Below are 23,846 nucleotides of genomic sequence, written 5' to 3'. Positions count from 1 at the left end.
CACTGAACACAGGTGGAAACATGAGCCCCCTGCACCGCCGCCACCAACCTAAGGCACAGAATAGGGACAGGAGGGAGGACACCAACATCAACCTTGATCTTCCTCACCTGTTGCTTCAGGCTAATCCTTCAAGACCCTCTCCTGGACTTCAGCCAACTGCCCCTCATAAATTAGCACCAGGACACACAGCATCCCTGCTCACCTGTATGCAGATGAAGGAATCGGCATCTGATGCTGCAGAAAACTTCTGGCTCTGGGATGGGTTAAGTGTCCCTTTTTGTAAAATTTAGACTAAAAAGTGTAATTAGTGCTCAGGGAATCCCTAACATGTCAAGAAACGTTGTTCTCATCAGAGCCTTCACCAAAAAACATCCAATGAAAAGAGTTGTTTTTGAATGCAGAGTATGCAGTGACAATGTGATTGTGGAGATATACACATAATAAGCTATTTTAAAAAACTAATAAAGCTTTATTTTTCATTATCCAAAAAGTTTTCTAAACACTTTTTCTTGTATTAGTTATGTACCACTTTATTGCCACATATATATGTATATATATACATATATATGATTTTTTTTCAAGTACAGAAATATGAATGGAAGATTAACAAGGAAAGAAAAGAAGGAGCAAAGTCAGGAGTGAGTTTCATTCAGAAAAAGGACATTGTGAAGTCTTAAGAAATCTCAAATTTGGGGGATCCCTGGGTGGCTCAGCAGTTTGGCACCTGCCTTCGGCCCAGGGTGTGATCCTGGAGTCCCGGGATCAAGTCCCATGTCAGGCTCCCTGCGTGGAGCCTGCTTCTCCTTCTGCCTATGTCTCTGCCTCTCTTTGTGTGTCTATCATGAATAAATAAAGTCTTTAAAAAAAGAGAGAGAGAGATATCTCTAATTTGGGTTTGATAGCTCCAAAAGCAGTCTCAGCAAAACAGGGATGAAAAAACATTACAGAGTTGTAATTTGGCTTTTGGAGACTGATCATAGCATACGAAGACACAGAGACAGAAGGTTACACCTCCAATCAAATAGCACAGGAGGTCATCGTTGTGTCTTGGGGGCCTTTGGTCAAACAATTTTTCTCCTCCATTTGAATGGACCCTAATCAAAAGTCTTCACTAGCAAATATGGCTTTGAGACATAGCTAAGTGGGATGAGACAAGAACCATTTAAAATATATGAAAAAAGATGCCTACGTTTAAGAAGAGTAATTTGCATGGATCATTGAAAACATGGCATCTGAATCTCCACAAGGTAGGACTATGAAAATCTACCTCTCTGGACAAGATAAAAGGTCATTTATCATGGTACTGGTGAAATTCTTCTCTTTCAATCTTACCTGACTCTCTTTGGCATTATGCACAATTTAGTGTTTGGAGAAATTATTGGGTCCATTTTTCACTATGCCTCAAAATAAAGTAGATGGAAGAAGAGTGGAAATTCACATAAAGAAAGGCTTTTCATAAGGTATGCATTTTTCCTATAAGGAAGATAATGGCTCAGGGTGGACCAGTAGGAACCACCTAGGACCAGTAGGAGCTCTGGGAAGTTCCAGCAAGGACAAGTAACTACCAACATTTTACTTGGCTGAAGTGCCAGTGGCTTTTGTTTGATTATTTTCTTGCTTGCTGATTTATACTCCACTTGATTTCACAAAGGACTTGAGAGGGCTTACAAAAAACACCCAGAATAATAAAGAGTTAAAATGTGATGGCAAGGGAGTACTGAGCTATGTGAATCACACTAAGAGGAAAGATTAATACCGGAAAACAGACATGATGCAGTCCTGCTCAACACCGGAATTAGACAGAAAAGTTGACTCTAAGCTTCTTCCCAACTAAAGTCAGGCAGAGAAAGCTGTGAGACCCATTTAACGTTTTATCCAAAGTGTGTTAAGTGCACACACAAGAAGTAGATTTATTTATTTATTTATTTATGATAGTCACAGAGAGAGAGAGAGAGAGGCAGAGACACAGGCAGAGGGAGAAGCAGGCTCCATGCAGGGAGCCCGACGTGGGATTCGATCCTGGGTCTCCAGGATCGCATCCTGGGCCAAAGGCAGGCGCCAAACCGCTGCACCACCCAGGGATCCCAAGAAGTAGATTCAGAAGATAACTTTTGGGGATGCCTGGATGGTTTAGCAGTTGAGTGCCTGCCTTCAGTTCAGGTCATGATCCCAGAGTCCGGGGGATCAAGTCCCACATTGGGCTCCCCTCAGAGGAGACTGTTTCTCCCTCTGCTTATGTCTCTGTTTCTCTCGGAATAAATAAATAAGAATCTTAAATATACATATATATATTTTTTTAATCAATTGAAAATGTAGGAGACATTTAAGGCACCATGCTATTACTTGAGGGTCTTGCCAAGGTGCGAAGACACTCATGTTGAGAGAACCCGAATCACAGATTAAATAGAAGTCAGTAGGCTCTGTTTTAACTTCAGGCATCTTTATCAAAACAGTGCATTTAACCTCTAACAGCAAAGAGAGCCAGAAGTCAGGTCCAAAGAAAAAATTAAAATACACCAAATCTTACTTTTCCAACATTGAAAGGCAAGCTGAGTGAACCATCATGGTCTACCTGTCTATCCTTCCCAGCACACTCCCAGCCTCTCACTGATGTTCACCTTCCTTATCCCCACACAGCCAATAAACACACAATTCAGGACATTCCATATATAAGTATACACTGCAGATTCCTATGTCTTTGCTTTGGCTGCTTTGAAGTGACCAAAGGTCTTTTGAATGGTAACAGTCCAAGCTGTGATAACCTGGATCATAGGATCCACAGAGGGTAAAGTCCCAGGAGTCACAGATGACCCAAAGATCAGGAAGGAACAGACAGAAGGAGACGGAGGCAAGCCTTCATGGAAACAAATGTATTTAAGAACATAGCTTCACAAATCCCTAGATTTTACAAATTAATGAAGAAAAAAAATCATGTGTTGAGTCATAAAATTCAGAATTTGAGTGCATAGGCATGTGTATGTGTGTATATATGTAAGTGTGTAAATATTGTGTGTAACATATGATACCTACATAACCTGATATGTATACATAAAATATATGTATAACTCGTGACATAACACATATGATATAAATAAACGTTAAATATGAGTAATATGTAAATATATAAAACATATAGGCTATGTACATGTTATAATTAGCATCTACTCATTCTAATAATATTAGCAAACTGTAATGTGTGCCAAGCCTCGTGATCCACACAAAGCATATTTTTGGTCTACAATCTGAATCCAAATAGTCTTCTTAGAAAAATGAATGTGAAAGATCAAGATTAGATAAGTAGACCAAAAAGACAATTTTTTCAAGTCTAGATCTTTTTAGGTTGGCAAATCAAGGAAATGTGCGACTTCACAAAATAAAATAAATGCTGAGGGAATAGAATAAATAAGGTGCCTAATAATAAGGTGCCTGGGTGGCTCAGTCATTTGAGAGTCCGACTCTTGGTTTCAGGGCATGATCTCAGGGTCATGGGATTGAGCCCTGTGAGTGGCTCCATGCTGGGTGTGGAGACTGCTTGGGATTCTCTCTCCATCTGTGCCCCCTCCTCAAATAAATAGATAAATACATATTAACACTGTGAACAGGATCGAGGTGATGTATGAGAGAATTTACCGTGTGGTTGGATGGCTTTTTTTCATTGTTTTCGAGTCCCTTGACCTCGTCACCTTACAGAGTAAACAAATAACCTTAAAGGAAATGGTCAGTTCCTCACCCATTTGTTGACCATATTTAACATGAATTTCAAAACAGGCCGTCTTATACAGTATCTCAAATCTCTCAGAAACAGGAATAGACATCCCTATGTATCCTTCCATCACTGTATTATCCAAGGCTGCCATAACAAAAGACCATAGACCCAGTGACTTAAACAACAAAGATTTATTTCCTCACAGTTCTGGAGTCTGGGAAGTCTGAGATCAGGGTGCTGGTGTGGTTGGGCTCTGGTGAGAGCTCTATTTTGACTTGCAAATGCCCACCTTCTTGCTGTACCTTCACATGGCAGAGAGAGAGAGAGAGAACTCCGGTGTCTCTTCCTCTTCTTGTGAAGGCACTGATCCCATCTTGAGGTCACACCCTCAGGACCTTATCTAAACCTAATGACCTCCCAAAGACAGAATCTCCAAAAAGCATCACACTGGGAGCTAGGGCTTCCACACATGAAGGGGGGGAAGCGGTGCATTATTCATTCCATAGCAATCGCCATTGGTGTCTTGCCTGTCTTGTGATTGCAGACATGGCCCTCGCGTGGTGGGTTTCGCATTGTGCTCTATTGCTCACAAATACACTTGCTGCTTCCATTTGCTGTCGTATCAGGTCCTCCTTGTCTTTCCCAGGATTGCTGACATAGCTTCAGCTCTCTCCACGAGCCAGTTAACTCTGTATGTTGCCGTTAAACAGCTCCAGCCAGAAACCACCAGCCTGTAGCATTGTGGTACATCAGAGCTCCACCAGCAACATCCATGGGATTTTTTTTTTTTAAGATTTTGATATTTATTCATGAGAGACACAGAGAGAGATGCAGAAACATAGGGAGAGGGAGAAGCAGGCTCCCCGCGGAAAGCCTGATATAGGACTTGATCCCAGGACCCCAGGATCATGACCTGAGCCAAAGGCAGATGCTCAACCACTGAGCCACCCAGGTGCCCCCAACCATGTGCTTTAAACAAGTTACTTGACCTCTCTTTCTGTTCATTGGGCGTAATAATATGGCTTCCATCAAAACCTGTAAGTTCTTAGAATGCCTAACTTTTAAAAGCAATGCAAATGCTAGTCCTTGCTGTCTCTATCAATTGTAGGCCTGGTCTTGTCGTTGCTTATCTCCAACCGTGCTCATAGACTCTGTACCTCGGTCACAGTCGCAGCTTGCAGGCTCCCATATATGTCTTAAACTTTCCCATCCCTCACTTTTTTGTCTTTCTTGATATATCTGCCCCCAATCATCTCCACCTGTCAAAACTTCACTAATTCTTTAAAACACACCCCAAAATGTCATGTCTTTCTTGACACTCTCCCAGTCCTTTATACTCATTCCCCATCCAGCCGTGTGGACTCCCTCCTGCCACCACACACCACATCGAGGCCTTTTGACGTGTTTATTTTTCTGCCTTGTGTTGGTGGTTATTTGTGTATGACTAGATTGCAATCACACAAGACATAATTATTTGTGTATTGACAGCCCGAACCCGTGGAGGAACATAATGAGTGTTAGCTTAATGACGATAGCTCTAAGAATAAAACAATAACAACTGTTCAGAGTTTATTTTTGGAGTTTATTAAGAGATTTTTAGGAGAGCATCTTGAAAGCTTCTGTGGCCACAGAAAGGACAGAACGTTTATGGTAAATATGGTAAATAGAAAAAGACTTCATGTCTAGATAGAAAAAAAAATGTGAAGAAGAGAAGACGCTAGAAGTCGGGATTGCTGAGCTCAGTGATCAATGTTCTCCAGCTTTTTTTCTTGGATGGCAGTGTAAAAAAAGGCCACATGACTATTTTTTACAATGGCAAAAGTCACCTAAACCCAGAGGATGAGAACCAAGGGAGAAAGTGCCAGGAAGCCCAGGTGGCAGGGAGACAGGGGGAACAGGTAGATGGGATGGAGGGGAGCCTTAGCGAAGGCAGCAAGCGGACGGCCCAGCACACCTGCACACCGGCCACCTAGGAGCAGCACTGCTTCTTGCAGCAGCACGTCTGCTGGCAGCACTTCTGCTGGCAGCACTTCCCGCAGCCGCAGGAGCTGCACCCGCAGGAGCTGCACCCGCAGGAGCGGCGGCAGCAGCAGACCACTGGGACACTGCAGCAGCAGCCACAGCAGCCAGAACAGCAGGGGCAGCAGTTGACACGGTAGCACCTGCAGGTGGTACAGCTGCCACCGCAGCCCCCGCAGCCACCGCAGCCTCCACAGCCTCCACAGCCTCCGCAGCTACTGCAGCCTCCGCAGCCTCCGCAGCCACTGCTGCAGCCACCGCAGCCTCCACAGCCACAGCACCCCATGGTGTCAGTAGAGAGGACTCAGGACAGGTGAGGAGGGCGATCAGGAGGTCGAGGAAGGTCTGATGCCGCCTTCTGCTGGGGGACCCCCTTATATACTGACACCCCCCTTATTTTTCAGCCCAATTTCCACAGAAGAATCTCACAAGACCTCTCCTCACTTCCTCCTTGGGGCCCCTTGCCATGGTAACACTGCTATTTTTAGCACAGCAGCGCCCTTAGTGACCTCTGAGTTTTCTGCTATGAATGGAAGAGCTGTGTGTTACATCTTTAGTCCAGACGTAGAAAAATGATGGCTAAAGTGGAGGGAAAGGGGTTCCAGGCGCCTGACAAGGATGCTTGTGTCCCAGACGGGAGCCATCGGAGACCTTCCATGGGGTTCCCCTGCCCACCACGGGGCCTCTCGAGGATGCTGGGCAACCAAAATGGAAAACCAGAAGAATCCCGACAGCCTCCTGGTTGACGAGAAGTAGATCAGGGGAGGGCATTCGAAGTCTTCCTTCTCTAGCTTTGAAAAGGAAAGCCTGTTAAAGAGGTGCCCGTGGTGAATCCAGGGACACCCACAAGCTGGGGGAAGCACAGACCTGCCAGGGCTGGGTTGTGTCCCATCCAGAAGCTGCAGCATAGGCCCCCACACAGACTGTGGTCGGTGGTGTCCCCTTGTGAGCGTTGTCTGGAGCAGCCCCACTAAGCGGGTTCTCATGATCGTCCAGCAGGAAGATGCTTCTCGGGACTCCGAATCACACCTGCAGGCTCTCGGGGGTGGGAGAGGCAGCCAGCCGGAGAGCCAGCATCTCAAATAAACATTCCCCTGGTCTTGGTTGGCCTTAAACCTGACACAGCCAGCCTCTCGATGAAACCTTTCTTACTTTTTTCCCCTCAATTATTTAACAAACAACAGCAGAAACTTCACTCTTGGCAGATGACATAGGAGCAGGCTGCCCAAAATTATATCTTTAGCATCTGACATTACACAACTCTTAAAAGAAATTTTATTTTTTTTAAGATTTTATTATTTATTTATTTATTTATTTATTTATTTATTTATTCATTTATTTAAAAATGTCTCTCATTAGATACACAGAGAGACAGAGAGAGGCAGAGACACAGGCAGAGGGAGAAGCAGGCTCCATGCAGGGAGCCTGATAGGGGACTCGATCCCGGGTCTCCAGGATAGGCCCTGGGCTGAAGGCGGCAAAAACCACTGAGCTACCAGGGATGCCCCTTAAAAGAAATTTAATGATCTGGCAATTCTTGTGAACCAAGAATCTCACTGAGCCAGGAAAAGCATATCTGAGTTTTAAGAGGAGACATGATACCTTTAGGGATGTCTACTTTTTCTCTTTTCAATCTGGTTTTCACCTGCTCTTTCAGAAAGTTTTTTTGTGACATTGAAGTGTGCCATGAATCCCAGAAGAGAGCAAAGCAATGTTTTTTTTTTTTTTTTGAAACCCATGATGACTAAGAGGTTTCTATGGCAACACAGGACTTTTACCTGCTTCTAGACTCAGATTCCCACGGTTACAATTTTAATAATAATAATAATAATAATAATAATAATAATAATAATAATAAAAGATTGTTCTTAAATATTTCAGGCATTTATGTAACTCAACAGCTATCTGTTGAATGCTTACAAGGGCCCAGGCACTCTGGTAGGCCCCAGGGCAAAAAACAGATATGCCCTTACGTTCTCATGGGCGCACACCTCTTAGAAGTATGTTCTAACCCAGATATAGATTTAAGAGACAAGTGAAGGTTAAAATTAGCAAGGATAACTGACCACGACTTCAACAAGGAAGGGTGGAAGAGGCCTCGTGAGATCTTTACTGGGAAGACAGGTAAACAAGGCACTGGCTTGACTTGTGGTGCTGGTATATAAGGGGGTCCCCCAGCAGAAGGCGGCATCAGACCCCCCTCGACCTCTCCTGATCGCCCTCCTCACCTGTCCTGAGTCCTCTCTACTGACACCATGGGGTGCTGTGGCTGTGGAGGCTGCGGTGGCTGCAGCAGTGGCTGCGGAGGCTGCGGAGGCTGCGGAGGCTGCGGAGGCTGCGGAGGCTGCAGTAGCTGCGGAGGCTGTGGAGGCTGCGGGGGCTGCGGGGGCAGCTGTACCACCTGCAGGTGCTACCGGGTGGGCTGCTGCTCGTCCTGCTGCCCCTGCTGCTGCGGCTGCTGTGGGGGCTGCTGCAGTGTCCCCGTGGTCTGCTGCTGCCGCCGCTCCTGCGGGTGCAGCTCGTGCGGGTGCAGCTCCTGTGGGTGCGGGAAGGGCTGCTGCCAGCAGAAGTGCTGCCAGCAGAAGTGCTGTTGCAAGAAGCAGTGCTGCTCCTAGGTGGATGGTGTGCAGGTGTGCTGGGCCGTCCGCTTGCTGCCTTCGCTAAGGCTCCCCTCCATCCCATCTACCTGTTCCCACTGTCTCCCTGCCACCTGAGCTTCCTGGGAGTTTTTTCTCTGGTTGAGTATCTCCTACTCTGAAGTGTGGGCGAGTTTTCACTTTTTTGCGAGCAAGGTCTTGTACAGGGACATCCAGTGGGGAAAGGTGGAGAACATCTGGATCCTCCATCTGCAGCTCTGGTGGCTGCTGCCCTTGGCAGGTGCTGGCCCTGCGGCCGACCCAGGAGGGGTAGTTGTGGGGCCCCCAGCCGGCCCCCATCTGTCGCTCCCTGGCTACTTGCTCTGCTGTGGGACATCTACCGCTTTCCCTCTGTGCTGGGACCTTGTTTTTCCATCTTCTCTTTTTGCTTGGGGTGGCTCAAGACTTCACACCGCCAGAGTGTCTAAAGCAAAAGGAATAATTAAACCAAAAGATGGGAGCCCTTCCAACACCTCAAGAGCAGCCCGCAGCAGCCCTGACTTCCGACCAGGAGGATCATTTGATTCTGTGTTCATCGCTGTTGCCCATCAACGTCTGCCTTTCCTGTCTCTAAGTACAATGGATTCCTGATTTCTCAGTTGCTGCTTTGTATTTCTAGCTATAATACTAACAATCTCTAATAAACTATACCAGGTCATCCTTAAAATACTGTCTCACATCAGCTTCTTATTTGGTGGTTACCATTCAGGGGGGGGCAAAGGGGCATGTAAGGAGTGGGGCAGAAAGAGCCCCACCGCAGGGGTTGCCTACATTTGTTGTGAACGTCAACTGCTTTGGTAATGGATGGCCTCTATTAATCAACATTACATTTTTTTCAGTATTTTATCTGTTTTGAATCTATATTGTAACTTGAAATATTTTTTTTTCCCAAAAAGGTCTTAAGGTAGCTGACAATAATAGCTAAGCACGCACAGAGAGCTTGATAAAATCTACCTCAGGCATCAGAATGTCTACTGCGACCATCCACCCACTTTCCTTCTGAGGCAAAATAATTTCACAAAAACATAGATTTTTGTATACCAGTTAAATTTGACCTGGGAATGGTATCTTTTTGACAAGTTAATCTCCCCAATTAAATTTAAAATTTGGTTTTAACCACAAAAGATTAATCCTCATGGATTTTTAGCCAACTCAGGTCTGCCTACAACCTAAGTATTCCCTTACGGGAAAACCTAATACCGCTCCTCAGAACTTTATTTTCACATTAAATGTACACAAATCAGCTTTTGGTGCTATGAAGCTTTGAGGTGAACTCAGTCATCTCCTTTGCAAAAAGGATTTTCGGTAAAGGATATCATACTCACAGGACCACCACCGTGAGTTTGTGTGAAATAAGCACAGATAGGGATAACTAGGAAGTTGGGCCTTCAAAATCTCTTGAACAGTTCTCTTTTTCCCAGTCCCCACTAGCTATTTTTAAAAAATAAATAGCAACCTGTTGGCATGGGCATGGAAAACCTGTCGCTTTTCTACAATATTGGTGAGAATGCTAAGTGATACTATTTCTCAGGATGGCAATTTAGCAATCTGCATTTTTTTTTTTTTTAAAAAGTACATGCCTTTCAACTCAGAGATTTCACATCTGGAGCAAAGACATATTATTGTCAAGGCTATTCATTACAGTGTAGTTAAAGAACAGGAAAAAACCTAAATGTCTGCCATTGAGGTCTCATTAAATGTTGTTACTATACTGAAGTACAGAATACTGCACATCTGTCAAAAAGAGTGAGATCCAGGAGCACCTGGGTGGCTCAGGTGGTTAAGCATCTGCCTTAGGCTCAGATCATGATCTTCAGGTCCTGGGATCCAGACCTGCATCAGGCTTCCTGCCCAGCAGAGACTCTGCTTCTCCTTCTCTCTCTGCCTCTCCTTGCTCCTCACTCCTCGCAAATGAATAAATAAAATCTAAAAAAATAAAAAATAAAAAGAGTGAGATCTCTATGAACTTAAAGGGATGTTTTGAGAGCTCAGCAAGATCGTTTATGGGAACAGAAACGTACCCAGAATATAACACGCAGTCAAGGGAAAGATGTTATCACAAGATGTGCATGAGTGGGGTGCCTGTGGGGGTACAAAAGGAATTAGGAAGAAAGACCTAACTATGGAAATCCCACAGGTGTTTATTTATTTTTTTAATTATTCAAGATGGCTTTTGCCTTTTTTTTAAGATTTTTTTTTAATTTATTTATTCCTGAGAGGCACAGAGAGAGAGAGGCAGAGACACAGGCAGAAGGAGAAGTGAACTCCCTGCAGGGAGCCAGATGTGGAACTCAATCCCGGGGCCCCAGGATCAGGCCCTGGGCCGAAGGCGGTGCTAAACTGCTTGGCCACCCAGGCTGCCCCCCACAGGCTTTTAAATGGCAGAAGCACCACCAAGCATCATAGTGTTGCTGTGACATCACCCCCAAGAAGTATTAATGCTCCAGGAGTGTTCATACCCAAGGAGAGTGGTGCTCTGTAGTCTTCTGCTTCAGGCCACTCACTGTGTCTCTTCTACACACAACAGCCCCTGGTCTGAGGCTGAGGGAGTCCAGGCAAAATAGTGACCATGACAATGACCGTGGCTGCCTTCGTTGCTCTGCAGGATGCAGGTGCCTAACTTCCAATTGGCCAAAGTATTCAGTATTGTCAGGCTTTGGGTTGAAAGTAAAGCAATTTGAGAAACAATCAGGAAATTCTTATAGCCCAGTTAGGTCAATCTATGGGTTTCATTAAATAATTCGCCCTAAGCTGGTTCTCTGAAGGTTTTCAAGTTCTTATAGGTCCTTTCAAAAGATCTTCTTTCATCAAGGAATTAGACCTACACTGTGCCTCAGATTTCTAAGGAAACACACCCACATGAAAGGAACTTGTCCCCAAAAACATTCACACCAGAAGTATGGATCACTCCACTCTCCACTGGTAAAAGCGCTTTGCCAAACATGTGAGGAGGTGCCACCCAGAGACATGAACTGCTGCCCTAACTTCTTCCCTGTGTCCTCCTGCTGTGTGACTTCAGATCATGGAAACTGACAGGGAACATTCAGCAAGAAAAAATAGAGAAAATGGAGTAATAACTCCCTCCTTCTTTTAAAACATTGTTTCCTGAATTTAAAATAATGTAAGCTCATTATAAACAAGTTCAAAATACAGCAAATTATAAGGGTGAAAGTTAACATTGCTTATAGTAACCACTCCTACCATTCCGTTATATTTCCTTCCATTATTTTCCTACATTTCTATTCTTTCCCAATATTTTTATTTTGGGGAATCATAAACCTATGGAAAAGTTGTGAGAATATTGCAGAAAGATCCCATATACCACTCGCTACCCAATGGTGAACATTTTGCCAGAGTTTTAGTTTTTCTCTCTCCTTCTCATTTGAGAATAAGTTGCAAATATGAAACTTCACCCTTAAAAATATTAGCATCTATTTCCCAAAAAGGGATCTTCTCCTCCAAAACTATCACATAATTTTCACACTTAAGAAACTCAATAGTGGTCCATGCTACTGTGCAATATACAGTCTTTAATTTCTCTATCCCAAGAATGCCTTGCAATTTATATTGACATTTTTAATAATTTTTCAACCTGGATCCAACCAAAGATATATTTTAAGTTGACTTTAATCTAGAATGGTCCTCCAACATTTTATTTCTCTCCTGGAAAGTTGTTGCTGCAAAATCACCCTTAAAATAAATTTGTCTGTTGTTGTTGCAAAATCACCCTTAAAATGAATTTGTCTGTTTCTTCCCTCATGATCAAATTCAGGTTAAACAGGAATACTATACAGGTGATTTTTTTGCCCCCTCAAAACATGGCATTGAGAAGTATGTGATGTCAGTTTATCCCTTACTGGTGATGTTAAACTTGATCAGCTAATTAATGTAGTGCCCACCGAATTTTGTCATTGTTAATCTACTCTTTCCCTTTTATTTTTATTTTTTTTATTATTTTTTTTATTATTTTTTTTTTACTCTTTCCCTTTTAATAACAGTGGTGCTATTTTCTGTGTATTTATACAACAAAATGAAAAGTATTACAAATATATGTCTTATTCTGATTTTTGACTTAACATTTAATTGTATATAATTGCTCTTATATTAAATATTTGCCTTTTAGAAACTGTTTTTAGAAACTTTTTAATGACTACATAGTAGCTATTTTTGTGTGTAATTTCTATCATTACCTCATATTCACCACTAAGATACCTAAGCAACTGTACATTTAACCAACCGTTTGGAAATACAAACTTGGATACCAACAACAACAAAAGAAAAAAATGACTTTTTCCTTATTTTGAAAATTGTGTAGATTTATAGTTTTAAAGGTATTATGGAGAGAGGTCCCATGTATTCTTATTTTAGTTTCTGTCAATAGTGACATCATGCATAACTATAGTAAAATAAAAAGTGAATTTTTTTAAGTAAAAACCTTACACCGCACCAAATCCTCTAAAATTCCAGATGGATCTTTTTATATTTTAATATTTATATAAGGATATTTCAATACTTAAACTTTTTATTTGAAGTATAAATTAAAACCATAGGGTAGTTCAAAAACTATGGGAGAATAATTTTATATTCTTAGAATGTGGAAGGTCGTGCTTAGTATAGCACCAAGACCAAAACTCATAAGAAAAAAATTAATATATAGAATTTATACATTTAAACATCTGCCAACAACTCAAGATGAACAAAGTCCCAATTTTTTTTTAAAACTGGAAAAATAAAAAAAGAACTGGAAAAATTATATATGCTCATCGACAGACAAAAGATAAATATCTTCATATGTATAGAGTTCTTACAAATCCATATGGAAAAAATATACGAAGGACAGAATCAGGCATTTGAAAAAAAAACCATAAATCAGGGCTCCTTGAAAAATGAGTGATTCCTGGTTTAGGTCATCAAATGCACAAGATAAGCCCCCAAAATCTTGTTACCTTGTAAAACAAGAAGTCACAAAGCATAATGGAATCACACTGAGGGGACCATTTGAACATCAGAAAGAATAACAACTGCAATGTACTGAAACGCATTAGATATATTTAAATACATGTGTATATAATAAAAACAGAAAAAATATAAAAAACCTCATTAGTCATCTTTGGAAGATGCCAGAAAATTAACACATTATTTTGAAATTGACTTTTAAAAATGGGGGAGCAGAGAATCAGGCATTTATCCTGCCTTTCCTAAATAAAATGTACCCCAGAGTAACCAAAGAGGTGAGAAGAGGACATCTGGCTCTCCAGACAGAGTCCTGGTATGGAAGGGGAAGGAAAATGTAGCCCTAATGAATTCATGGACATCAGTAGTGACCAGCCATGGATGCCAAGATCACACAGAGTGAGACAAAGAGAATGACATGCCTCTTGATTGAAGAATTCAACGCCACCTATTAGCACCCTAATACTAGATAGGGGATGGTCGCAAGCCACTAGAGCTGATTACTGGAAATTCAGAGTGTTAAATGATTCCATGGGGGTGCAGTCTTCCAATTCCAGAACTCCACTGTGGACAACTAACTCAGTCTACCATAGAGACAAATTCCAAGGAGACACTGCAAGGGCTGCAGGGGAAATGCAGGTTAGAAAAGACCGTAGAGTTGCTTCAACCACTTGCATACATAAGTCTTCTTAGAACCCTGTTTTTAAAAATAAGATATTTGGAGAAGTACGAGCATAACTAATTACTAAGAGATATTAATTAAAAATTATTCTTAGGAGCACCTGGGTGGTTCAGTCAGTTAAGTATCCAACTCTTGATTTTGGCTCAAGTCATGATCTCAGAGTCGTGAGATGGAGCCCCACAGTAGGCCCCACGTGGAGCCTGCTTGGGATTCTCTCTTCTCTGTCCCACCCCCCACCCCCTCGTTCTCTCTCTCTGTTTTTCTCTTTAAAAACAAAAAAGAAGAAAAAAGCATTTTTAATTTTTAGGCATGACAATGGCATTGGGTTATACTTTAATTTTTAGAAATTTTCTTCAAAATAATTGGCTATAAATTAATCATTGTTGAAGCTCCGTGGCGTTCATGATATATGTTTAAAGTTGGGCTTTTTTTCACAGTGAACTTCACTAGTAAGAAAAACATTAATTTTTCTCATCTACTGTTTTAACAAAACATTGTTTTAATCATATCTAATGTTGGTTGCAGAATGTAAAGAAACCATCATACGCAGTGGCTGGAAATAACTGATAAACATTTTATAGAGGGCAATTTTGTGGCTTTTATCAGCAAAACATAGATAACCTTTGATCTAGTATATCCACGTTTAAGAATTTGCTCCGAGGGGACCCCTGGGTGACTCAGTGGTTGAGCCTCTTTCTTTAGCTCAGGGCGTGATCCCCAAGCTCCTGGGATGAGTCTCTCATCAGGCTCCCTACAGGGAACCTGCTTTTCCTTTTGCCTATGTCTCTGCCTCTCTCTCTGTCTCTCATGAATAAATAAATAAAATCTTAAAAAAAAAAAAAAAGGAATTTGCCCCAAGGAAATGATCAGAAGCGAGAAAAGATGTAATGTATAGCTAGCATTTATTGAACTCTTATTTTGTGCCAGGCACTGATTCATTTAATCTGCAGGATAACCTTTTGGATTCGGTATGTTATTTTAAGATTTATTTTATTTATTTGAGAGAGAGAGAGAGCACGCGGAGGGGAGGACAGTAAGAGAGGGTGACAGGCAATGATGATGGCTGGATCTGCTCCAGGCTTTTGCTGGAATCCAGTCCCTCTGGTGGTCTCAGCTGCCCTAACCTGTGCACTCTCTTGCTGAGCCTGTCCTGAGAGATCCCTAGGGTTCCAGATCACACACCCAGGCACAGCTGCCCTGCTCTCCCCATCCCCACCCGCATCACCAGGGAACCCCTTCACTGCCACCCACTGGCTCTCAGGGCTCCCCGCTCTGCTGGGCTGAGGGTGCTCAGTGGGTGTCCACGGTTCTTACAACCACTGAGTCTACTGTCCTCTTCTCCCTTCATCCCAAGTGTGGAGCAGTGTGTTCTTTTAATTCCCCATGAATTTTCAGGCCCCAGATTCGAACTATATTGGTGAGTCTCCCCAGGTTCAAGGACAACAGGGAGTGGTTTAAAATCACAACCAAATATAGCCCTGCTCTTCACCCCCAGGTGTCTCTCCCCACTTCCATCCCCCCTGCTGCCTTCCCACAGCCCACCCCTGCTCTGCCTGCAGGATGCCTTCAAGCAGCTTTGCTTCCCAAGGAATCTGACACAAACCAGAATTAAACTCCCTTGAAAGAAGGATTCACCTGCCCCAGGCAGGGCTTTGCCCCACTTTCCTATTCTTAAATCTACCTTGGCTCAGGTGGTGGAAGGTGGAAATATCTGCTCCCTTCAGAGTGAATTCCATGTCAGTCCCACCCACTGCTCCCCCCCTCCCGATTCACAACAGGACAATTAACCTCAGAACTCAATTAACCAACAGCCCTACTTCCTGATGCTTGGAGCATTTAATTTCAAGCATCACGTGGGATGTGGCCTAGGAATATGACGCCTCTGTTGAGAAGTGCCAAACTCTGTCCTGTTCATTTTCATGTGCCCTCCTCCACTGGGGATTAAAATTGAACTGGGAATCTTTTCTGGAGACTCAAAGCCAGTGCTCCCGACCATCTGTGAGCATTGGCTTGAACAAGAGAACTGTCCCCCCCCACCCTCTAGCCCAGACAAGCAGGCACCTGAATCCAGGCAAAGAACAGAAACAGGTCTACCTGACACATCCCCAAATGGGCAGAGGGAAGGAAATATCTCCCAGGTTCCCATGCCCTGATGGAAGCTCTGCATCTGCCTGATGGAAGCCCTGATGGAGCCTCTGCATCTGCCTCTGCAGGAAGGAGGGGAATGCTTGTCTACCTGTGCACCCGAATCAAAGGAGGAGAAACTTGAAGGCAGCGAAGTCTGCACCCCAGACAGACACTGCCTTCAATTTCTTTTTTTTCCAAAGAGTTTATTTATTTATTTGCCAGAAAGAGAGGGTGCGCACAAACAGGAGGAGAGGGAGAGAGAGAGGCAGGCTCCCCACTGAGCAGGGAGCCCAATGTGAGACTCGATCCCAGGACCCTGAGATCATGACCTGAGCTGAAGGCAGACACTTAACCAACGGAGCCACCCTGCTCTTACCAAGGTATTGCTGGCCATAATTAGAGTAGGGAAACCAGTTGACAACTTAAGTTGTACATGTTCGAAATTGGACCCTTGATCTTCCTACCAGTATGCCTCCCCCTAAAATGCTTTTCTCACAGACACTCCCTACTCTGTTAATTCTCTTCCACAGTGACTTCATCCTCTTGTTTCCCAGCCTAGAGAGACCCTGGCACCCAGGGACATCTATCTTCCTCTTACACCCTGCCCTGGATTGATCAGCAATATGGGTGGCATCACTGGGACCCAACCCAGTCTCACCTGCACCCCTACCCCACAGGCCCCAGCTTTTCCCCCTCCCCACTGCGCCCAGCAAGAGCTTCCTCAGGATGGAGCAGCAGCTCTGGCTCCCATCCTGCGCCCCCTGTAGTCAATTCTCAAGGCCCAGTTACAAGAATCCTTCTGCAGAGAAAGGCAGGCGATCTCATCTCTAATTCACGCCTCCTCAGGTGTCCTATGACACTCACTGGCCATGATATGAACTGACACATGAGATGCAGTCCCCCCACCACTGTGCTGAAGTCCCACTCCCAGGGCCCTCCTCTGCTTCCGGCCCACAGTTCTCTTGACCCCGACAACTGGACACTTCACTCTCTCCCCACTTCTGGTCTGTGCTCCAGCGTCACCTGCCTCCTCCAGGAGTCCTATCTAAATTCCTCAATTTAAAATTGAAATCCTACTCACCCTCCCTGCAATCCAACTCTCCACCACAATGCTCTTTTTCTCCCCATGACATCACCTTGGTAATATATATATTTTTAAGGACCTCTATGACACAGAAAACAATGAATTCTACTTAGTAATACATCATCTTCTTTATTTAATTTGCTAATTACTTTGATGATATAATGGGACAAACCCTTGACATCCCAGTCTAAAAGGTTCCTCATCACCCCAACCCTTCTTTCTGCACCTTGACACTTAGGCTAGTCCTTACCTTAAAGCCTGCGCTCGTCATTTCTTTGCGTTTCTTTGGACATAGATTTATTACATCTATATGCATTCCTTCCTGTGAATGCATGGAAATTCATTTGTTCATCTACTCTCTGGATGATGGGAATTTCTATTGCTTCCAGGGTTTTGCTGTTGTTGCCAGTGCTGCTATGAACTTGTTTGTACAGGCCTGCTGGAGCCCGTGTACAAGAGTTCATACACACCTGACAGTGAAATTGTTGAGTCTTATGGAAATAAACGAAGACCAAAGAGAACAGAGAGAGGTCATTTATTCGGAGCCCCCTACAGCAGAGGGGTCGGCCCCCATCACTTGCATTTTGGCAGAGGCTCAAAGGCAGACAGTGGCAGAGCTCTATGGTGGAAAAGGAGAGGCTTCAGGTGTCCCCCTTTTGGGAGCCTGTGGCCCGAGGAAGGTGGAGACGAGCTAGCTAGAAGCTGGGCATCCTATGTTACTGGTTGAAGGGGGGCATGGCATGTCTGGCTCTCTCCAGCTGTCCTAAGTTGCAAGCAGGGACAAAAATTCGGAAGCTGCCAGTTAGTGATCTGGTCCTGACCATTTGGGGTCAATTGTTGGAGGAGTTATTATTTGACTTCCTGGATTGTTTGCTGGAGATAGTGATCGAACTTCTGGAAATCTGACTTGCAGGTAGTAGATTGGCTGCCGGGGCAGCTTACTTCGATAAAGGCTGGTTTCCTGGCTGGTTGCTGCAGATGATGGGCGACAGTTCTGTTTTTATATACGGTTCAGCCATTGACCATTTGTATGCTCAGTCTTTAGTCTTTAACATACTATATAACATACTCATTTTCTTTTTTTTCAATACTCATTTTCTAAGTGTGTTGTCTCACTGCCACACCTAGCATGTTAGTTCTATGAGAATGGGAATTTTTTTTAAGATTTTATTTATTTATTCATGAGAGACAGAGAGAGAGGCAGAGACATAGACAGAGGGAGAAGCAGGCTCACTGTGGGAAGCCTGATGCAGGACTCGATCCTGGGATCCAAGGATCACGACCTGAGCCAAAAGCAGATGCTCAACTACTGAGCCATCCAGGTGCCCCCCAAATGGGAATTTTTATCTGTCTTGCTCGTTGATCTACTCTTGATACCTAGAACAGTGTCACCTTGTGGTTACTCCGTATGTATTTATAAAATCGGGAAACATAATGTATCTATAAAAATATCATGCTGCTGGTACACATGTCTTATTTCCCCGTCCTCAGAAGTAAACAACTCAGACCTAATCTCCCCACCCCCCACCTCACCCGTTGAGTGCAAAAAGGCTCCCAGCCCTTGGTTATTCTCATGTGTCCCACCATGCCCAGAATTGGTGATCCCCCAGGTATATGCTGAAGCAAATTCATGTATTTTATGTTATTTTCTCCTTCACGTATTAGTGTGATGGCTGGCAAGTAGTAACAAGTAATAGCCCTCCCAGCAGGCAGTCTCACCCTCATCTTCCCCATGCATTTGAAAACAGACTTGGGTCAGGCAAGAAGTGCCTGTTTCTGCTTGAGTCTTGTGAACCCTGGCATGGGCTCCCCAGAAGCATCCCCGACCCTGTAATTTGGTGTGTGCTTTTCCCCTTGCTCCCTGTCCCAGTGCCTCCTGCAGTTCTTTTCAGTGCAACACTCTAAAAGCACCTGCTCTCTGTGAGTGCCTCCTCGGTGGGAGAGAGAGGAGAGGACCAGAGACCCGGTGGGCTGGGTTGTGAGCCAGTGGGAGGGAACCACCTTGGCAGCCCCTGAGCAGCACCCTTCTGCCCTGGTCTCCATCCCCTGCTTTTCACAAGAAACAGATTTAAGTAGAAAAGTCTGAGGCATAGTTCATATGGAAGGGTACTGCACTCTGAACGTGGCTTTATCAATAACATACACTGTGTGTGTTTCACCTTCAAGGAACATTGGGATGTGTGATCTGAAACAACCCGTTGGGACATCTTAAAGATTTTATTTATGTAGAGAAAGAGAATGTGAGTGAGGGGAGGGGCAGAGGGCGAGGGAGAGAAAATCCTCAAGTAGAGTCCCCACTAAGGGTGGAGCCTGACACTGGGCTCGATCTCACGACCCTGAGATTGTGACCTGAGCAGAAATCAAGAGTCAGATGCTTAACCAACTGAGCCACCCAGGTGCCCCTTCTCATTGTGACATTGTAATTTTTCCGTTCCTATAATTTATTTAGATATAACAGATTATAGTCAAAGTGAAGAAAGTGTTTTGGTAACTCATAGTGTTCACTGATAGATTTATTTACCCATGACCACACTAGTATTTTGTGACCACAACCTGACAAAGACACAGTTGACTAGTGCTGGTGATGGAATAAAAATTCTCATTAATATGCAGTCGGATTTTAGGTTGTTAATAGCACCAGACCTAGAAATACTAAAACCTAAGTAGGTATACATTGGTTAAGGTGTTGAATTGCCACCTGGCTATAGACACTAAGATCAAAATCTGTTAGAAAAGTTGAATCCAGAGGTGGAGAAACAGAGTCCATTGATATAATGTTACCAGAGTCTTTTTTCTGACTCGCATAGGAGGATAACTATCCTATCCTAACTATCCTCCTTGATAAGTCACCAAATTATGACCATGATGTGAAAACCTATTAACGACAGATTATCCGTTACTTACTCCAAACCCATCTCAAACAAACACCAGGGGTCGGTCTTTGAAGGGTGTAATCATCCTTGGGTAAGACACAGTCGAGTCAGGACAAGAGAGATGTTGGCGAGACTTCGAATGCCAGTTTTATGCAATTTATTAGGAAAATCATTGTCTTAGATTTACAGAAACAGAAAGTAGTGGAGATTCAGGATGTAGAAGCCACAAGAAGAGGGGAAAGGAGTAGAAACAAACATTTCAGCAGTGACATTTCAAGAAAGCATAGCATTAAAAATCATCACTCTATTTTGTTGGGCGCATACTCTGGCAATGGTTGGAGGAGTGTGTTGGTGTTTTCCATTTAGAGGCAGGATCTCGGGGACCAGGGGATCCGTATTAAACTCCTGAGCCCGAGAACCAGTGTCACGTCACCCCTGTGACATTCAAATCAGGAGGACTGGAAGGAAGAAAGAAAATTTTACCAGTAGGATATTTACCTGCTGTATCTTCCCAGAGGTCGGGGGGCCGCCTAGGAGCAGCACTGCTTCTTGCAGCAGCACGTCTGCTGGCAGCACTTCTGCTGGCAGCACTTCCCGCAGCCGCACCCGCACGAGCTGCACCCGCACGAGCTGCACCCGCAGGAGCGGCGGCAGCAGCAGACCACGGGGACGCTGCAGCAGCAGCCACAGCAGCCAGAACAGCAGGGGCAGCAGTTGACACGGTAGCACCTGCAGGTGGTACAGCTGCCACAGCCACCACCGCAGCCTCCGCAGCCTCCGCAGCTACCACAGCCTCCGCAGCTACTGCAGCCTCCGCAGCCTCCACAGCCACTGCTGCAGCCACCGCAGCCACCGCAGCCTCCACAGCCACAGCACCCCATGGTGTCAGTAGAGAGGACTCAGGACAGGTGAGGAAGGTGATCAGGAGGTCGAGGGGGGTCTGATGCCGCCTTCCACTGGGGGACCCCTTATATACCAGCTCTGGGGGCAGCAGCGGGAAGACACATGACCACTTCCCTGTTGCTATTTAGTTCAGCAATCTAGGGAACATCTCATAATATATTCATTACTTCCCTTTTTGTGATGTCAGCTAGATTTATTAGGTTATTTATTTTTTTAAGTCAAATAAATGCCCTAAAAATTCCAGGAAGGGCTCCTGAGAGCCATGGAAAAGGGGATGCTGTCAACAACCATGGACACACTAAGAAGGCCCACACCGCACAACTGAGGGTCTGATGTTCTAACAACAATTAACATTATTAGGAGGCTATTTCCTTGTGTAGCCCGGAAGTCCTCTCACCAAAGACTGGGAGTGTCAGGCTGAAATATCATTGCCAACTGCAAAGTCAGCCTTGCTCCTCTGATCAGAGATTGTTTACCAAAGAATGAAAATCTTACTCCCCGCCACAGAGTCCTAAAGCGGGTCACCATGTCCCACCACACAGTATATTTTACATTGCGAGCTTGCTTAAAAAGCACAAGTAAATATTTGCAATGACTCATCTTTTTTTCTGGTACAATTCCTATTGCACTTAAAAAAAGTATTTCCTAATTAGAAGAAAAACTGAATTTGAGTGCTTGGGAAGTTTTTATCGAATGACAGTTAAGAGGGAACTCTACATGTAAGATGGTATGCCCCACAATGGCAGATAGATGATGAGAAATATTTTAACCATGTACATATATTTTTAAATTAATATTCAAGGCACATTTGAAAGCTATTGACATGACCCATATTGTATGTTTCCTGGGGTCTCATATGGGTGACCATACACCCAGCCTTCGTTCCTGTCCTAAAATACACACCAAATAATGGTACAAAATGGTGCATTATGGAACCTTCCAGCACAGAACATCATTAGCATCAGGAGCTAATGCTTCTTTATTATTGAGAAAGATTTTTTTTTTAGGTGAGTCTCAGGCAACTCTACCGCTTTGAAACAGTAGATGAGAAAATACTTCGGAAAATACTTTGGAAAGATCAAACAGTGGTAAGGGTTCTTAACTTTGGCACTACTGACATTCGGAGCCAGATAGCTCCTTGTTGGGGGGTGGGGGGTGTCCTATGCATTATAGGATATTAAGCAGCAACCCTGGCTTCTACTGATTAGTTATGACAACTTCTCTCCCAGTTATGACAACCCATATGTCTCTCAAGGGCCAAAATTGTGCACCCCCCATCCCGAGATCCAGAGCTCTACCGAAACGTAAGGGAAAATATCCCACATCATAGCACTCTAGCAAAAGACGCAAGTTTAGAAATAGTCCTTGAAGTCCACAAAAGGATTTTGTATGAAATTCTTTTTTCCCTTTTAAATCTTTGGAAAGAATCTCTAAGACAGGAAGGGGCAAAGTACATGGGGTGGCTGGTGAGTGAGGCCAGGGAAGGGCTCACCTATGCTTACAGACCCTGCCACCATACTGACAAGGAGCCAGTGCTCAAAAAATGTTGGAGTAAATTGACTTGTGCTCTCATGAGTTTCTTTTGTGTCCAATACCCCAGGGAGGCAGGCAGTCAACAGTAAGAAAACCACAGGAAATACTAGTGAGGCCAACAAAACGAAATCCTAGCCCCTTTTAAAAAATGAAGTAGACAGAGCAAAGCACAAAACCAAACCAAAACAAAAAGCCACGTGAGTCTATGCTATTTGCTAGTCAGCACCGCCCAGCGTTCTATCTTTCATCCCCACAGGAGGAGAAAAAGGGAACACAGAGAACACAAGCGATGCTTGGTGAGGGAAAGGGTGCCTTGGTTGGACCAGCAGGGCCTGTCTTCTGACTCCTGGCTGCACAAACACTCCTGGAAAGACAGGAAGCCAGGCAAAGGGACCTGGGGACATAAAGTGTTTATGGACCAGTGTTCCCCAGGGAGCTCAAAATGGCTTCCAAGAGACCTACGCTGCAGGGAATAGAAAGGCAGCGCTCCAAGAAGTAGGAAAGAGGCCATAAAAACAGGCCTGGGAGAATGTCATGGACAAACCTGTCATGTTGAAACTTATCCCATGCCTTCTTCTCCCTCTCTTCCTGTTGCTTCCAGGCTGGGTAGGAAGACCCTATCTTTCCCAAGGTCTGCTACTGCCTCTTCCTTGGTATCTGTTCGGAAGCCTATGGTGTGATACTTCTTTGGCCCAAGTTTCTTTGCCTGACCTCACATCTGTCTCAGTTCGGGCTGCTCTAACAGAATACCATAGACTGGGTGGCTTATAAATACCCACAGTTTGGGAAGCTTGAAGTCCAAGATCAGGGTGCCACCATGGTGGGTTTCGAGGAGAGCCCTCTTCGTGGTTGCAGACTTCTCCGTGTATCTCCATATGGTGGAAAGAGGTTTGAGAGTGCTCAGGAGTCCCTTTATATGGGCACTAATCCCATTCGTGCGGGCTCCACCCTCATGACCTGATCACCTCCCGAGGGCCCCACCTCCTAATACCATCACAATGCGGGGGGTGGGGGGTGGGGGAGGGGGTGGGTAAGATTTCAGCCTAGGCATTTCGGGGGAACTTTCAGCCCATTGCAACATTCTCACTTCCCACCAGTCTGTCCCTTTCTCAGTCCACCGCTATGTTCCTGACACAGGGATGAAAATATAAATAAAATATGATCCCAGACTTCAAGGAGCTCAGTCTGGCCAGGAACACAGACAATGGTGTACAATCTGGCAATTAGGACAGTCTCTCATTTCAGATGCTGAAAGGTAGGTATCTTCTAGTATTTGATGAAAAAAATCAACAAAGCAGCACATATTGAAGAATTTCTCATGAGATCCTTT

The 23,846-nt window shown here is 44.3% G+C and overlaps 2 protein-coding genes and 1 long non-coding RNA gene across 15 annotated transcripts in view; 1 reads left to right on the top strand and 2 right to left on the bottom strand.

Annotated features, from left to right (window-relative positions):
- Positions 1–7,595: 7,595 nt before the first annotated feature.
- LOC140616509 (uncharacterized) lies at positions 7,596–11,341 on the bottom strand. 3 transcript variants are annotated; one of them, XM_072797151.1, is made up of 4 exons: positions 10,821–11,341; positions 10,125–10,287; positions 8,436–8,785; positions 7,596–8,297 (listed from the first exon to the last, which is right to left on the bottom strand). In XM_072797151.1, exons 3-4 carry the CDS (start codon positions 8,659–8,661, stop codon positions 7,774–7,776), a joined length of 750 nt encoding a protein of 249 aa, XP_072653252.1. In that variant the 5' UTR covers positions 8,662–8,785; positions 10,125–10,287; positions 10,821–11,341; the 3' UTR covers positions 7,596–7,773. The 3 variants fall into 3 exon arrangements, with proteins under 3 accessions (XP_072653252.1, XP_072653254.1, XP_072653253.1); XM_072797153.1 differs by having other exon boundaries at positions 7,596–8,261; XM_072797152.1 differs by lacking the exon at positions 10,125–10,287.
- Positions 11,342–13,890: 2,549 nt separating this feature from the next.
- SLC19A3 (solute carrier family 19 member 3) overlaps positions 13,891–23,846 on the top strand; it is a 37,569-nt gene continuing 27,613 nt past the window's right edge. For 8 of the 11 annotated variants that reach the window (XM_072796540.1, XM_072796537.1, XM_072796528.1 and 5 more), the window contains exon 1: positions 23,568–23,771. The gene's annotated coding sequence lies outside the window, so the exon portion shown is untranslated. Of the gene's footprint in view, positions 13,954–20,261; positions 20,989–21,990; positions 22,072–23,567; positions 23,772–23,846 lie in introns of those variants that run through there. The other 3 variants (XM_072796534.1, XM_072796529.1, XM_072796530.1) reach the window with 2 other exon arrangements.
- LOC140616118 (uncharacterized) lies at positions 20,370–23,491 on the bottom strand. Its single transcript, XR_012016645.1, has 2 exons — positions 23,296–23,491; positions 20,370–20,538 (listed from the first exon to the last, which is right to left on the bottom strand). It is a non-coding gene; the product is annotated as an uncharacterized lncRNA (long non-coding RNA).

The sequence above is a fragment of the Canis lupus genome, chromosome 24, assembly GCF_048164855.1.
Source record: "Canis lupus baileyi chromosome 24, mCanLup2.hap1, whole genome shotgun sequence".
In the NCBI taxonomy this organism is placed as follows: Eukaryota; Metazoa; Chordata; class Mammalia; order Carnivora; family Canidae; genus Canis; species Canis lupus.
The sequence above is the reverse complement of the archived record's forward strand: the minus strand, read 5'-3'. Positions and strand labels throughout refer to the sequence as shown.